This window comes from Pocillopora damicornis, chromosome 9 (genome assembly GCF_964200805.1).
Source record: "Pocillopora damicornis chromosome 9, jaPocDami1.2, whole genome shotgun sequence".
In the NCBI taxonomy this organism is placed as follows: Eukaryota; Metazoa; Cnidaria; class Anthozoa; order Scleractinia; family Pocilloporidae; genus Pocillopora; species Pocillopora damicornis.
This window is the reverse complement of record NC_142678.1, coordinates 9,761,783-9,775,390: the sequence shown is the minus strand read 5'-3', so window position 1 is coordinate 9,775,390 and position 13,608 is coordinate 9,761,783. Positions and strand designations below refer to the sequence as shown.

Sequence of the window (13,608 nt, the reverse complement as noted above, 5' to 3'; positions counted from 1 at the left end):
GCTTTTGGTTTGCAAAGGAAATTACTCTACAGCAACGAAACTCTACAGAGCACTGACCAAGGGGAATCTTAGCCTCACTTGCTTCGAAGGAATAAAATATTATGGCAACAGAAACGAACACCCATTCTTATCATAGATTTCGTCACAGAAAACAAAACACAAACGCAACAAACTAAACATTCAAACTGAACTCTGCAGGTGAGAAACCGTCTCTGTCAGTCTTCGTGGAAATCTTCGTTTAATGCACCGAGGGTTAAGCCGTACTCGCAACTTCTATTTCTCCCTTACTACTTAAGTACGATGTATCCCAACCCTCTGCAAGCTCGCCCCATGAAGTGTTGCGCGTTCTCCCCCCACCTTCACCAGTTCATCCTCAAATCGTTCAACTCGTTTCTAAAATACGAAAGAATCTCAATTAGGCCTTCCATTGATGGAAGTGCTCTAAAGACCAGGTTAAAAGGCCGTTTAAGTCCACACAAACTGTCAAAGTATTTTATTCGAAGTGCGTGTCTTGATTTCCCTGATCTCAACATAACTCTGCGCGCTTGGCTTTGATAAGGGAAATAGGGCGAGACAAGTACGCAAAGTTTCAACAGTAACTAAGGCCCCTGAAAGCCCACTAGGTCGGTACATTTTATTTCCAATTACACCACCTACTTTACTGGATCGGGTGAAGTTGCTTAAAGTGACGACCAAATGGGTGTTTGGGTTAAGAAACCTCGAGCTTGTTTAAATATTTTCCTATTAGCCGTTCTTGCTTGTGCCAGGTCTCATTATGGTTCGAGATGAACGAAATGTGTTGAGCAATGATCCCTTGACGGCCCTTGACGGCCCCTGACGGCCCCTGACCTCACTGGACAGATGGTCCGGGTGAATAATTATTCTCCACACCACATGATCCAAAAAAATTGTAAAAATTTCAGATAGAGGTTCAAAGCAAGTGGTTTTCTTTAAAGATGTTTTCTATTTTAATATGGTGTCTTCTCTAAATGCAATTAAAAAAGCAGCAGAATTTTATGATCTTAGTTGATTCTAAGATTCTTATTCTACTCCTTGCAGCCATATCCTCTTCCTCTATTTCCTCTCAGGAAATTTTCCTAAAAACAGGTTAATGATTATTGGGTAAGGCTTTCGACAGGAAGGTACTTGATGTTCAGTTGCCCACTTCCCTTGAGAGAAACCTCTGTGAAATTTCAAATGAGCTGTTGTCCGTGGCTTTCCAAATTTTTCTTATTTCCTTCACTTGAAGCCTCATCAGTTTGTTATCTTTAATAGGAATTGACGAAGAGCTCAGTTAGTAAAATTAACGCTTAACGGTTTGCGTACCGCATTTCTTAAAAAGGAGTTCAAATTATGTTTTTTGTGGGGTTTGGTGTGCTAACTTGCCTACCAAGGTGAATGGTAATTGGTTAGAGGTGACCTTGTCTGAAAGGCTAATCAAATGACAGTATTTTCACCTGCAGTCCTACAAAGTGTGAAATGTCCTACTGCATGGCGCCTGCGGGTCTGCTCTAACTAACAAGGTAAGACACCAAGGTGACAAGTCTTTAGAAGAATTCATTACGGATTCCTATTTTCTCTGTGTTCCCAATTCTTTCTCTCGTTTCATCATCAGTAGGCCATATAGAAACCAGAAACACAGTAGTGATTACTTCTAAACCCAAAGTTGCGTCTCTCGTTCGAACTAACGGCCACTCATTCTAACAACCAGCGTGAAATACGACGACGTCGGACATAGATGTCTAGAAATACCTGAGTGAGACGCTTAAATCATTTTGACATTAGTTATCATGCGTGATGCATCGCAGGAATAGAAATTTCATGTATTTGATGGCGCACTGTTGGCTTGGTATCACGTTTAGACGCAAAGTAATTTACATGCACCTAGAGTAGATAACATTACAAGTCCCGCAAAACGACAGAGATTTATAACCTAATCCGTAAATCCACCAATGGCGTGCGGTTTCCCTAAGGATTTCAAGCCAAACAACCTCACTCCAAAAAGGTGCCGCGTAATTAATCAAACTTGACAGCTTTCATTAATTATCGCCAACGATAGGCGACAATCTGATTAAATATCTACGCCAAAGACCCGCCATGACAGTAGAATTTCTAGAGGTGCTGCCTTGTTGCGGTAGATTGCTTTGTTCGTTTCATTACTTTTTTCATATCTAATAACAAGAGAGAATCTTCTATTCAAACGCCTTGTGTTGTAGTGATGAGCACTCGCAAATTAAAATGTTGATGTAGTGTGACTGGAATGGTGATTTAGCATCGAATGGATCAACGGAACGCCAAACTCGGATGACGCACTTGAAGTAACGCTCAAAATAAAGTAAGTACACCGATTTTCTATTTCCCAAGTTCTTGAAATTGACGAGTGAATGCACATTGCACTTCTTATCTGTTGAAGACACCTCGAAATTAGGTGTTACTGTGGGGGTCGTCGATTTCCGGTAACACATTTCCTCGTGGTACGTTTTACGGGAAATGAAAACATCATTATAAGGCACTTCATTTATCTATGGATACTTTCCATAAGAAAAAAACATTTTCCAGTATAATTTTCATGCTTTTTTTACCACATGTAAGTTGCCCTCGCCGCCTTCTACCAAACTATTTGGACTGAACAGTTTAATTTTGATTTGATTCTCCACCTTAAATATGGGGAATCTACGAAGGGTGATTTTTGCACAAATGTTAAATGTTTACTCGTTTCTTGAAGGTTCTATTTTTTGTTTAACTCTGGTATTCGAAAATTTACAGTGGTGACTATTAATCAACCGCACTCGGAATTGTGGTTCTGGTCTATAGAGTTATAGAGCACAGTAGTTCTTCAGTGTTAATTACGTTGGAAAGTAGAGTGTAAAAAACCTTTAATACGCAAACTAACAAAGAAATAGTGGGCTCTTCTTTGATTCAAGAGGGCGAGTATTGAACTTCACTTTGAACTGATTATTTTGTAACAAACGTAACCAGTGTCGATTGACTTCGCAATACAAGAGGTCGAGTTCAGCCACAACCCCAGTGTGTATGTGTCGCTTGAAAATGAAAATTTTGAAGCCCATTAGCTGTCCTGAAATGCAAATTATTCATTATTCCACGATGTTTTATATCTTAAAATGTAGGGGATGTTTCTAACGAGAAGGGTAACCATTAGGGCCCAGATTCAAAGAGGAATTTGAGGAGAAAGCAGGCAATTTAGAAATGACAAACTCAAGTTAATTGGAAACATAAAAAGAGTTGTAAATCACTGTAAACTTTTGCCTTTAGTTTATGTGGACATTGTTAAAAAGCCAAAACGAACAATGAGCACAAAACACTCCTTTTCTCTCCTTGATTAGCTTAAGTGTCATACTCTCATCCTAGATACGATTCAAATGTAACTTCGAAGAAGTGATTTTGGAAAGCAAGCGAGTCTCCGGGAAAGGAAACGATCTCCCTAAAATAAAGAGGTATTATTGACTCCTGCATTTAAAGCACATAACATGGCGATGATTCAGACTTAGACGGTTTGACATATAGATGGCACGTTAAAACTGTCATGAAAAGATTTTAGACTTACTACAGACCAGAACTAGCCACAGTGACCGAGTTTTCACCATTATTGTTGTAGTACATCCGATTAAATTTTTTGGCATATAGCATTCGCTTTTGTCTAGGAACCATTACTCCTCTCTTAAATAGTTCGATACACACGTAATAATATTTCCTTCCTTTAGATGGCTAGCACTGCTGCTTGGGTCGAAAAACAACAGAGAGAACCAAAAAATCATAAACACTCCTCGCAAGTAACCTTCGCGGATATTTTTCCACTCTGTTTAGAACCCCACCGCTTCAGTTTCTTTAAGTGTGAAGTGCAGATTAGTTCTAAATTGAAAAGAATTACTGCCTATTAGAAGATGCCATTTTCACACCCTCAAATGTTGCCGCAAGGTTTCTAGAGCATTAAAAAGTAGACGCGCTGGCGACTGAGGTGCGAAAGAAACCAGTTCAACAATACACAGCCGGGATGAAGCAAAAAATCTCTTGTTTTCGTTTTGAAAACACCACTTTTGTCTGACGTACTTGACTGTCAAGCCTGTCGAAATAGCTTTCGGATTTTCACGTTTCTAGTAAAATTGGAACAGTTTATCATATGTATTAGATGATTAATACGCAGAAGTTTCTGAATTGTTATAAGAAAGTGAGAAGCGAAGGGTTTTTCCTGAATATTCAAAGGTAACAAAACAGGATCAGCAGTGTTCGGTTTTTTCAACATTTAATAACTGAATGTGGATTAAGTCAAATCGTTTGTTGATCCTCGGGCCGTTCCTTGGTTTTGACGCTTACTGTTTGCTAGTTTATCAGAGAATTCGGAGGAACCAAACTGAATGTATGATGGTTATGATACATAAAATCACAGATAAGAACTCCAACAAAACAAATGAGGAGAATGTAGAACGAGCCAGTAGAGGCCAGCATGGCTTCGATACGGATATTAGGGCCACGATTTAAGGTCATCGTCATCTCTAAAGATGAAATGAATGAATGCATATCTCAAGAAATGTAGAGTTGATTTTTTGATCCATATCTGTTCACATGAATGGGAATAGGAACAACAAGTTTAGGAGCGTGAAGCTTTCTGTTTCCATGAGCTTGAGGTCCGCCGAGAGTCCTTACTCTCTTCCATTTCGCTCGTCTGTTCTGAAACCAAATTTTCACTTGAACCTCGCTGAGTTTTAAAGTTCTTGCAATGTGTGATCTCTCTTCCAGTGAAAGGTACTTTTTGGTGTGAAATTCTCGTTCAAGTTCTAATAGTTGTTGGCTTGTAAAAGCCGTTCTTTTCCGTCTGGATTTGGTTCCTCCCTCGGAGTCTGAATTTTGGTCTTCTTGTTCGTCCTCATCACTCCCAGTTGGTGAATTTGGACGAGCTTTGCCACTAAAGCCTAGTAGAGGAAAATGGGCATCAAATAGATAATAAAAGCAATACATTTAACTTAATCAGTAATTGTAAATTTCCTAACACAGAAGCTTTATTGACCACGCAGTAAACGAGGAAAGAACCGGCACATGAACATCATGGGAGGACCAAAACTTCCATAAGGTCTGTAAGAACATAGCTTTTATAATTAGAATAAATGCAGTAAAAAATTTCCTTTAGATAAATGTTGAATAACGCTGGATACCTCTCCTAAAAATAAAGTTGTTAAGAGCAATTCCAGCGTGAAGCAGTTTCTAACACATTCCTCTCTGGATATTGAATCCAATTACTACAGCAACATATAGAACAGAACACTCACTTGTTGGCGAGGAGGGGAAATGATCCATTACGTTCTCTCTACGAAAATGTTTGTCCAATTTTTCTTCCTCCATTTGAAATACAGAGACTGTCCTGTCCGAATAGATCCCATCGCCCCGCGGTGTGAGCTCAACCAAATTCTGCATGGCACTCAGTGGTCCGCGGCTTAAAATTCCTTGGCTGTCATAATTTTCTTCCCCTGTTTGCTTCGGAGGATCTCTTCTGGAAATAATCGATTCAATAGAGAAAGAAATCGAATTTTGCATTGTAAGTCGCCCACGTCTTCTTTGTGTTAATACAAGAGCGAACACACATTAGTGACTGGTGGAGTTCGTATTGTTTCTTATCGGATTACGCGCTCTCTGCTAGCAGACGTTACTAATTACAGGGGCTGAGATTTTTTTACGTCAGCCGGACACGTCCCATTGGTTGTTAAGTTGTCAACTGACAGGCGTGAAGAATAAACCGAGCACAAGGGCAAAAATCCTTAATACTTTCAATTCAGTCAAACTAATCAATGTATAATGAAACTTGATTTTTCTTCATTGTGTTAAAAATTATTAAATACTACAAGATATTTTCATTTCTTAATTGCCCGGGCGGTATTTTTTTTAAAAAGAATTTTGCTGTTTGAACGACACGCTAATTACTCGTAGTGTGAAGACAAACAGATCCTGAGTTTCAGAATAATTCATTCAGATGCTGCGAAGTACACAGCACCCACACAGTTGAGCTTTTCCGCATCTATGACCTGACCTCGGTCTCTGATCACCCTAAATCATCGTTCCTACCATTAAGTGTCGCGTATCAAGACTGAAAAATACTCTTTTTGGTTCTCTATCCTCAAGTTTGAAGCTTCTTTCAACCGGTTTGCCTCAATTTTTTTGCTTGTTATCTACTCGCGGTTGTTACCTAGTAAAAGGTTTACGTAACTGTCGACTTTGACGCCTTAGACTTCTTTCCGTTGACACCTTGTACAAACTTCCGAGGTGGAACAGGCTAAAATAATGATGTATTATTTCATCAGAAGAAGACAGATATGATTTCAATTGCCTCGGTGGTCTTTTTAAGAACAAGTGCAAATCATTAAGAGTCTGTCTTCCCTTTCCTTCCGCAGACAGGTGGCCATTTCTATGTCTTCTATGGTAAATGGATACATAACATCAATAACAATACCAACTTAACATAAGAATGTAACTGGACCGACCGAAGACAGAGCTCGAAATACTGTGGTTCAGTTTAACAAGTCTCGAACTTGCAAGAGGGCCAAGAACGCGTGAAGAGGAAGTTATTTGAAACGACTGCTAATCAAGGTGATATCACCATGTTTGTCTGGAATACAGTGCTGTAATCCAAATATATCTTACTCACTTTCAGAAATCCCATAACTACTTTAATATAATAAAGTTAAACGCAAAGGTAAACAAGATGCAATCGAAACCCTTCAAAACCCGAAACCAAAAGCCTTCAAACTGACCAAACCGACCATCCAAGCCTTTCAGTTGTTGCCACTAAAAGTGTGAAAAGTTATTCAGTGAGAGGCGCCTTCGGGTCTATCAGCCTGTACACAAAGGACTAAATCTGATCAGATTAACTGGTTACGTGCTGATTTTTTTGGTAATTACCACAACTGATGACATTATTCATTAAATTGTCGTGTGTCCTCAACAGACGATGCCGACTTCGTCCTTGTGATAATCTCTTAAGCTGTTCCAGACCAAACAACTATGCATTATGCATTTGCTAGACTATAATGAGTTCTGTTGGTTTGTTCTGTTCAAACATTAATTGTTTGCAATAATGCTAACAATAATATTAATGATCATAGTAGTGATCATAATAAAAATAATAATGATATTGATATAATGATGATGACTGTTGCTAAGCCTGGCACCGACGGAGATAACCTTTGCCTAATGATCCGGTCTAAACCGGTCTAAGGGTGAATGATAATCAAACATCCGTATGTTAGTGCAAGATACTATATATAGCATGCGCGAAAAGCTTCATTGCAGGAACAACATAACACAAACGCGGGTATATGAGTAACAAGCGGACCCAATACGCGTGCGCTATAAACATGTCTGCAAATTTGTTAAACTGAGTTAGTGTGCAGCCTAATGCGGGGCGCCTGCTCCAGTAAGTTGCACCCCACACGTGCGTGATGTGATGTGCAGTTAGCTAAAGAACAAGCTCTTTTCAAGTATCTCGTGGCTCTCTAGAAGTCTAAGGACTCGACTCTCACAGATTTCGCGAGAGGCCCGTGAGGTATACTTTCAGCAGTGACAGGTTAATATGTAGATATAACATAATACACTCTCGTGTATGTTGTATTTGTACCATGGCATTTACAAAGAATCCAAATAGCTTCCTGTTGGTAGGAATTTGTGGAAGCAGTGATGGCATCAGTTGAGTTCATTGTTGAGATTTCAATTTTGTATTTTGACTTTTCCGTAATTAGAATTAACCCAGAGGTCGCACTCTTAGAAGGAAAAAATGTGTTCAATTTTTCCTACTGCCTCTTTTCCTTTTCCTTAAGGGGGAGGCGGAGGTAGGTCAGGCAAGTCTATAACTTGACTGAATTTGTTCAGAATTGGGTGCAAATATCATTGATTAATAACCATGGTTGACTCCTTTTCGTTATTGACGGATTTGCGCATGTGCAAAAAAATAATGTTTTCCCCTTATTCTTGATTTCAGTGTAATATTTGATACGCACTGATCACTTTTTCTCTTTGAAAATAATTTTTAGCTTTATCTCGGAAACAGACGATCTAAAAATTTTCACTGCGCGTTTTGGGCACTTTTCCCGATTCTCAAAGAATGTGGATTGATGCGAAGGCATGTTTGATTCACATGTAGAATATCTTGGATGTAGATGCTTTCCCGTAGAGGGACTATCACAAAGGGCACTAGCCATTCAGAATGGCATCAAGGTGCAGCTAGAGCCTCGAAACGATATAACATCTTCTACTACCGGGACATCCAGTCTGTTCAAAATTCTGTTCCTCACTTTGTCTTCAAAACTAAGAAATTTGATCGCATTACTCCTACCTGGCTTCCCGTCAGGTGTCGTATTGTTTCTTAAGACTTTTCTTTTAGTTTACAAATCTTTTAACGCCGTGATCCCATTGTATTTGTGAGAACTTTTAGCTTATCGCAAGAGTTCGTTTTCACTTCGATCTACTTGCAACAATGACCTCAATGAACCATCTTCGAGAACCCGCACTTATGGTAATCGGTCCTTCGCTGTGTCTGCCTCAAGAATGTGGAACTTGTTGCCGCCTTTTATTCGTAGAAGTTCATCAATTCCATTTTTAAAAGAAACTTTGAAAACTGGCCTTTTTGAAAAGTTTCTCAAAGAACATTTTAAAACTTTTTTTTCTGCCATTATTGTAAAGTGCCACGGACAATTTTTTATGAGTTGTGCGCTCTAGAAGCACTTCATTATTATTATTAATATCATTATTATTCCAAGTTCGTCAGCTGTCAGAGACTTCCACATTCGCCTATTCTCAACGGGATTTTTTTCGTCGGTGTATCTTTTATTTTAACTTGATGTTTAGCAAGAAGGGTGGTACTTCGTTTCTGTTTTCAGCGGATAACAATTTCTGAAAAATCTTTAATGCAGTACGTGGTACGCTGTGCAATTTGGTACAGTCGTCAATTCTGCACGCACGCAGCGTACCGCCATACCCAGAAGAAGCTGGTGAAACATCAAGTGGAGAAACTCTCGTCAACGTCAACTTAAGTCCATCTGTTAGTCCGCAAGTTCATGAGTTGTTGCACTACGTATTTCCATACTTATGGTAGCCCATGAAATAAGATAAGATCTCTTACCTTATTAATTCTGTGAGCACAAGCCGCACACACTATGTGTTCTTGGTTAATAATTGTTGACACGAAACGAACAAAATCAATAAAGCTACTATGAATAAATCTCTGAAAATGAATTAATGAGTTGTCAGAAATCGGATCCCTGTGTTTCCGCAAACAGCTCTGGGGTCGCCACAGGGCAAACATTTCAAGTTCCTAGAAAGAAATGTATGGCGAAAGGTTGTTTGGACGTCCAAAAAAATCGATTTTGGAGAGAGATCAACGTTAGCGTTTGATCGAATGGATTTCGTTTCGAACTGGTTCCACTGTTCAATTGAAAACAAAGTCATATAAACTAATCGTACATACTTGAACTAAACTTGGAAAACGAACGTGCAATTTTGTAACGTTATGATATTGTGGGGTATACATGTGATTAAGGGAAAATACTGCTTTTCGCATGTAAGCTGAGAAAACTGTGTGCACCCTTAAGTTGTTTTCTAATTTGGTCAATCAAATCACGTGACTTACCATTTCACTAAATGACGTCACGGTATCCATATCGATATCGAAGAAAATCGTTAGTATCGTACTTGGTATCGTATCGATTCGGAAAAACTGAGCGTCTGATTGGCTGAAATGTGTGGTGGCCGTTTACATTATCAATATTGTCATCATTCTATTGTCTCGGTAACCAATATGACCGCCGTGAAGTCATGCAACGATTAACTCGATCGATCGAAGAAGCTTGCGGAATGTAAAAATCTTGCCACAATGCTACTGGTACTTTCAATTAGTGAAAGTTAATTAAGATGACTTTCTTAAGCGAAGGGAAGCGAGATAAAATTCTGAAACGAGATCTTCAGACCGTTTAGACTTTCGAAATTTCTAGAAAACTATAGCTAGGGGAACGTAATTGATGTTTATTAAAGGTGAGCTTTAAGAAAAGGAAAATTTTAATAATCAGGTTCGATTTCCGCCATTTTCTTGAATCCGGGGAGGAACGCAAGCCTCGTTAATGGTCAATATTCAGTGCCAGACAATCGTAGAAATAGAGTAAACCAGTTATCCTACGCACCTTATTGTACTACGATCTCGCATTAAGGGTCCAACTTGATGGTCAAATCGAGTCCTTAAACCACTTACAAGTGGACCCTTCACTTATTGATAGGTGACCACTCATTATTTATCACATTTTGGGGGGGGGGGAAGGGAGGTTTCAAAGGATATTCAAAGGGGAATCACGAGAGGCGAGATTAGTCGCCACTTACAGAATAAAAAGTGGGGGAGGGGAGGGTATGGAAATTTGATTGTTTCTTTTTACCCCATTCACAACCTCTCTTCAACTCTATTCCCTCTTTAGGAGCCTGGCTACGCTAGTTACTGTTTTCTGATGGAGTTAGTTATTCCTATTGCATTGACTGAATGTAGAAAACATGCATTTAAAGCTGAAATTTAATTTGAACACGCTCGGTTGTCGTAAAGTTAAAAAGGGAACCGCTTGCTGTTCTGCTTATGTCAAACTTTCATACAATTCCCGGCGAAAACTAGTGACAAAACTAGAACGGAAAACGAGATTGATGAAAATTTTGTTTATACCAATTTGGATTAACAAAGTACAGTTAATTTTGTAGTAGATGATGACACATCTGTAGTAGTTGTTAACATCCGTTAAAAAGCTCTTTTATAGGGCAATAAGTTCTAGGCTGTACTGCCGGCATAGATTTTTGATATTAGTATAAGTATTTTTCGCTTAGACACCATAGGAGAGGGGATATGAAAATTACAACTACTAATGGAGTGGGAGGGCGTTATCGAAATACTGTAGCTATAGCCTTACAGGGGGTGAAACCAATGTCCTCTGACTTCCCAGGCAATCAATAATGACTGGTCTTAAAGAATGCAAATATAACCAAAATAATAATGATTAATTTGGCAAATTAGGAACAGAGAATACAAGCTAAAGTCTTTTAAAAGATTTAACTGAATCGTCAGAAAGTTAGGTTAGATAATGGACTCCTACATAAAAGTTAGTAAAGATGAAGTATAGGCTGATAGAAGGCCATGATTACAAACTGAAAGTTCTTCACTTAATTCCCAATGCGTTAATCGCAAGTCAGATTTGAGAAAGAAGGTCAGGTGTCTTGGTGTGTTAAAAACTTTCTTAGTGAAATGATAAATTCTAAAAATATTTTTAATCAAAGTTAGTTCTCCATTTTAAAGAATCAGAATATAATTTGTTTTAAAGTAGCCATTTGATACTAATCAAATATACGTTGAATATCCCTCCTTCCTTCCTTTACTCTTGGGAATTTCATCGCTAGATTTACTGATGTTCCACACAGAAGAGTAGTTTGAATGTAATAATGGGTTAAGCGTTACTAGAATAGAATGTGTTGCGGTTCACTTCATTTTGGTCAACAATTCGTTGACGCTCTCTCACGTTCACTTTTATGTGGTGAAAAACATAATTGATTATATTAAAAGACCTTAAAATAAAAGATCAAAATAAATTTCAAAAAAAATTTCCTACCTTGGGTGTGGGAAAAAAACTCAACATCGACAGATGAATAGCTGTTTTTCATTTAAGCGAGGAAACCTCTCAAGAGGAGGAGCGGTATTTCTGCAATTGGTCTGGTTCGATTCTAATTCTTCATTTAATCTTAGAACGATTCCTAAGCCGATTGTTTCGTTGATTGTCATCAAAAATAGTAAACAGTGTTACTTTAGTACGCAAGCTTATGTTGGTAATCCAACAATTTCGTATCTTGTTTTCCGCCGTCCAAAGATTGAAAGCATGAATGCACTCAGCAATGATGCAAAAGTTATGTAATGATTTTACAATGCTTTAGACTAGTCAAAAGAAAGAACAGGCAGATTTTCTCTTCTCGACATTGCTGAAGACTTTTTCAATTGTGTCAGTGATGGAAAAAAGGAATCAGCAAATCACGGTACATTACTCCGTTTCCTTTTTTGGCTTTTGTTTGTTTTTATTCCAGTTATTCGGCTTGATACAACGTTTATGTATCGTTGAGCTGCTTGGGCGACATTGTGCGTTAATCTAAAGTAAATAACAGTAGTACACTGTATTATAGAGGAAATTGCATTGAAGTGAGACTCAGTTTAACAATGGACCGGACTCATGTATATCAACTGTGCAATAGGCACATGTTTGACATAAAATATAAATCATATCAGATCATAGATCGTACAGAACGGGGTCACGTCTCACATGTAACGCTAGAAACCGTGCAAAATATTGCTTTCTTTCACGGAGTCACATCTCCTATGGAGCGAGCGAGGAATGTGATCGGTGCGAAGCGGAATTTAGCAAAAACAGATGTATCTGACAAGGATTAATCATTCATTTCCAAGGATGTTTGCAAAGTTCTAGTTTAACAAAAGAATTAGACTGAACATTAGTAAGCACTGATTTCTGAGTACAATAGCTCATAGCCACTTTTATTCTGTCTTTAAGAATTTTTTTAAAACGTTATCTTCATCAATTCGGTCAGTTGTCCATTCACGACCAGCCAAAAGGTTCCCTTGGCTTTCATTTCTAACCTTATTTAGTTATAGTTATCTGCAGGGTGGACTGAAAGGTTACAAATCGGGGACCAAGGATGTCCACTCGTGTTGAGAGTGTAAATCAATAAAGGAAATCCTCCTTACGAGGATATTGATTTCTTGAAGCGTGACAAATGTGAGAAATTATCCTGTGAAGCATCTGATGCAGTTTGGGGTAGAACTGCGTGTCTTGAATTACTCTATTTCTAAATCTTCTACAATCGTGGTTTGCATACAAATCTTCTCGAACTGACTGAAGTTTAACTCTTGGTTTTAGACATAGGTTTTGATCAAGTGTAAACTTAGCCCATGTTTAGTCTTCCTTCCGGATTACTGCAGAAAACACAAGTTCGTGATGGAATGTTTTATTGTTCTTTCCAACAGTTGTTTTCATAGTTGCATGGGTAAAATGACCAAAAGAAAAACAGTAACGCCTGAAGAGCCGTTTGTAATAAGTTGTAAAACGTTGATCTATGTAATTTTAATGTATTTCCTGATAGTTTTAGATTAGAAATCACTAGTTTCATATCAGTTTATGGGATTGACTGCGATTGAAAAGTTAACTCAAGTTGAATACCAAAAATGAAGAAGTCATGTGGCTAAACATGTTTGAACAAATCTGCTGTTATATCAAAATTAAACTGCGAGTTTCGAGCCTTAAGAAGTGGCTTCTTTTGATTGACGAGTCAATGGTTCACATCTAACTTAATTTTTCACCTTTTCATTTTTATTTACTTATTTACTGTAGGGGAAATGTAACTTTTAAGCTACAAATTGTTGGTTTGGAAGAAATAATGAAAGTGATCTTACAAAGCAGTATAATTTCACTCTTCGCCTCGAAGGTTAAATAATAGAAAGACGAATACCGTTTTTGCCAGCCCTAAGTTAGTTTGATTCATAGTTTTACTCGTCATTATTCCTGAAATGAACGACATAATTCAGTC

The 13,608-nt window shown here is 38.2% G+C and overlaps 1 protein-coding gene and 1 long non-coding RNA gene across 4 annotated transcripts; one reads left to right on the top strand and one right to left on the bottom strand.

Annotated features, from left to right (window-relative positions):
- Positions 1-1,449: 1,449 nt before the first annotated feature.
- Positions 1,450-7,142, top strand: LOC113675952 (uncharacterized). 3 transcript variants are annotated; one of them, XR_016180049.1, is made up of 5 exons: positions 1,450-1,523; positions 2,217-2,335; positions 3,370-3,455; positions 5,011-5,086; positions 6,399-7,142. It is a non-coding gene; the product is annotated as an uncharacterized LOC113675952 (long non-coding RNA). The 3 variants fall into 3 exon arrangements; XR_016180048.1 differs by lacking the exon at positions 1,450-1,523 and adding an exon at positions 2,042-2,118; XR_003446658.2 differs by lacking the exon at positions 1,450-1,523 and having other exon boundaries at positions 2,176-2,335.
- On the bottom strand, positions 4,245-5,691 carry LOC113675951 (homeobox protein vent1). Its single transcript, XM_027192553.2, has 2 exons — positions 5,283-5,691; positions 4,245-4,928 (listed from the first exon to the last, which is right to left on the bottom strand). Exons 1-2 carry the CDS (start codon positions 5,545-5,547, stop codon positions 4,540-4,542), a joined length of 654 nt encoding a protein of 217 aa, XP_027048354.2. The 5' UTR covers positions 5,548-5,691; the 3' UTR covers positions 4,245-4,539.
- Positions 7,143-13,608: the final 6,466 nt, after the last annotated feature.

Coding starts and splice junctions, on each gene's coding strand:
- LOC113675951 (XM_027192553.2), bottom strand. CDS start 5,547: ATGCAAAATTCGATTTCTTTCTCTATTGAATCGATTATTTCCAGAAGA. Junction 4,929..5,282: donor TTTCCCCTCCTCGCCAACAA/GTGAGTGTTCTG, acceptor TTCCTCTACTAG/GCTTTAGTGGCAAAGCTCGT.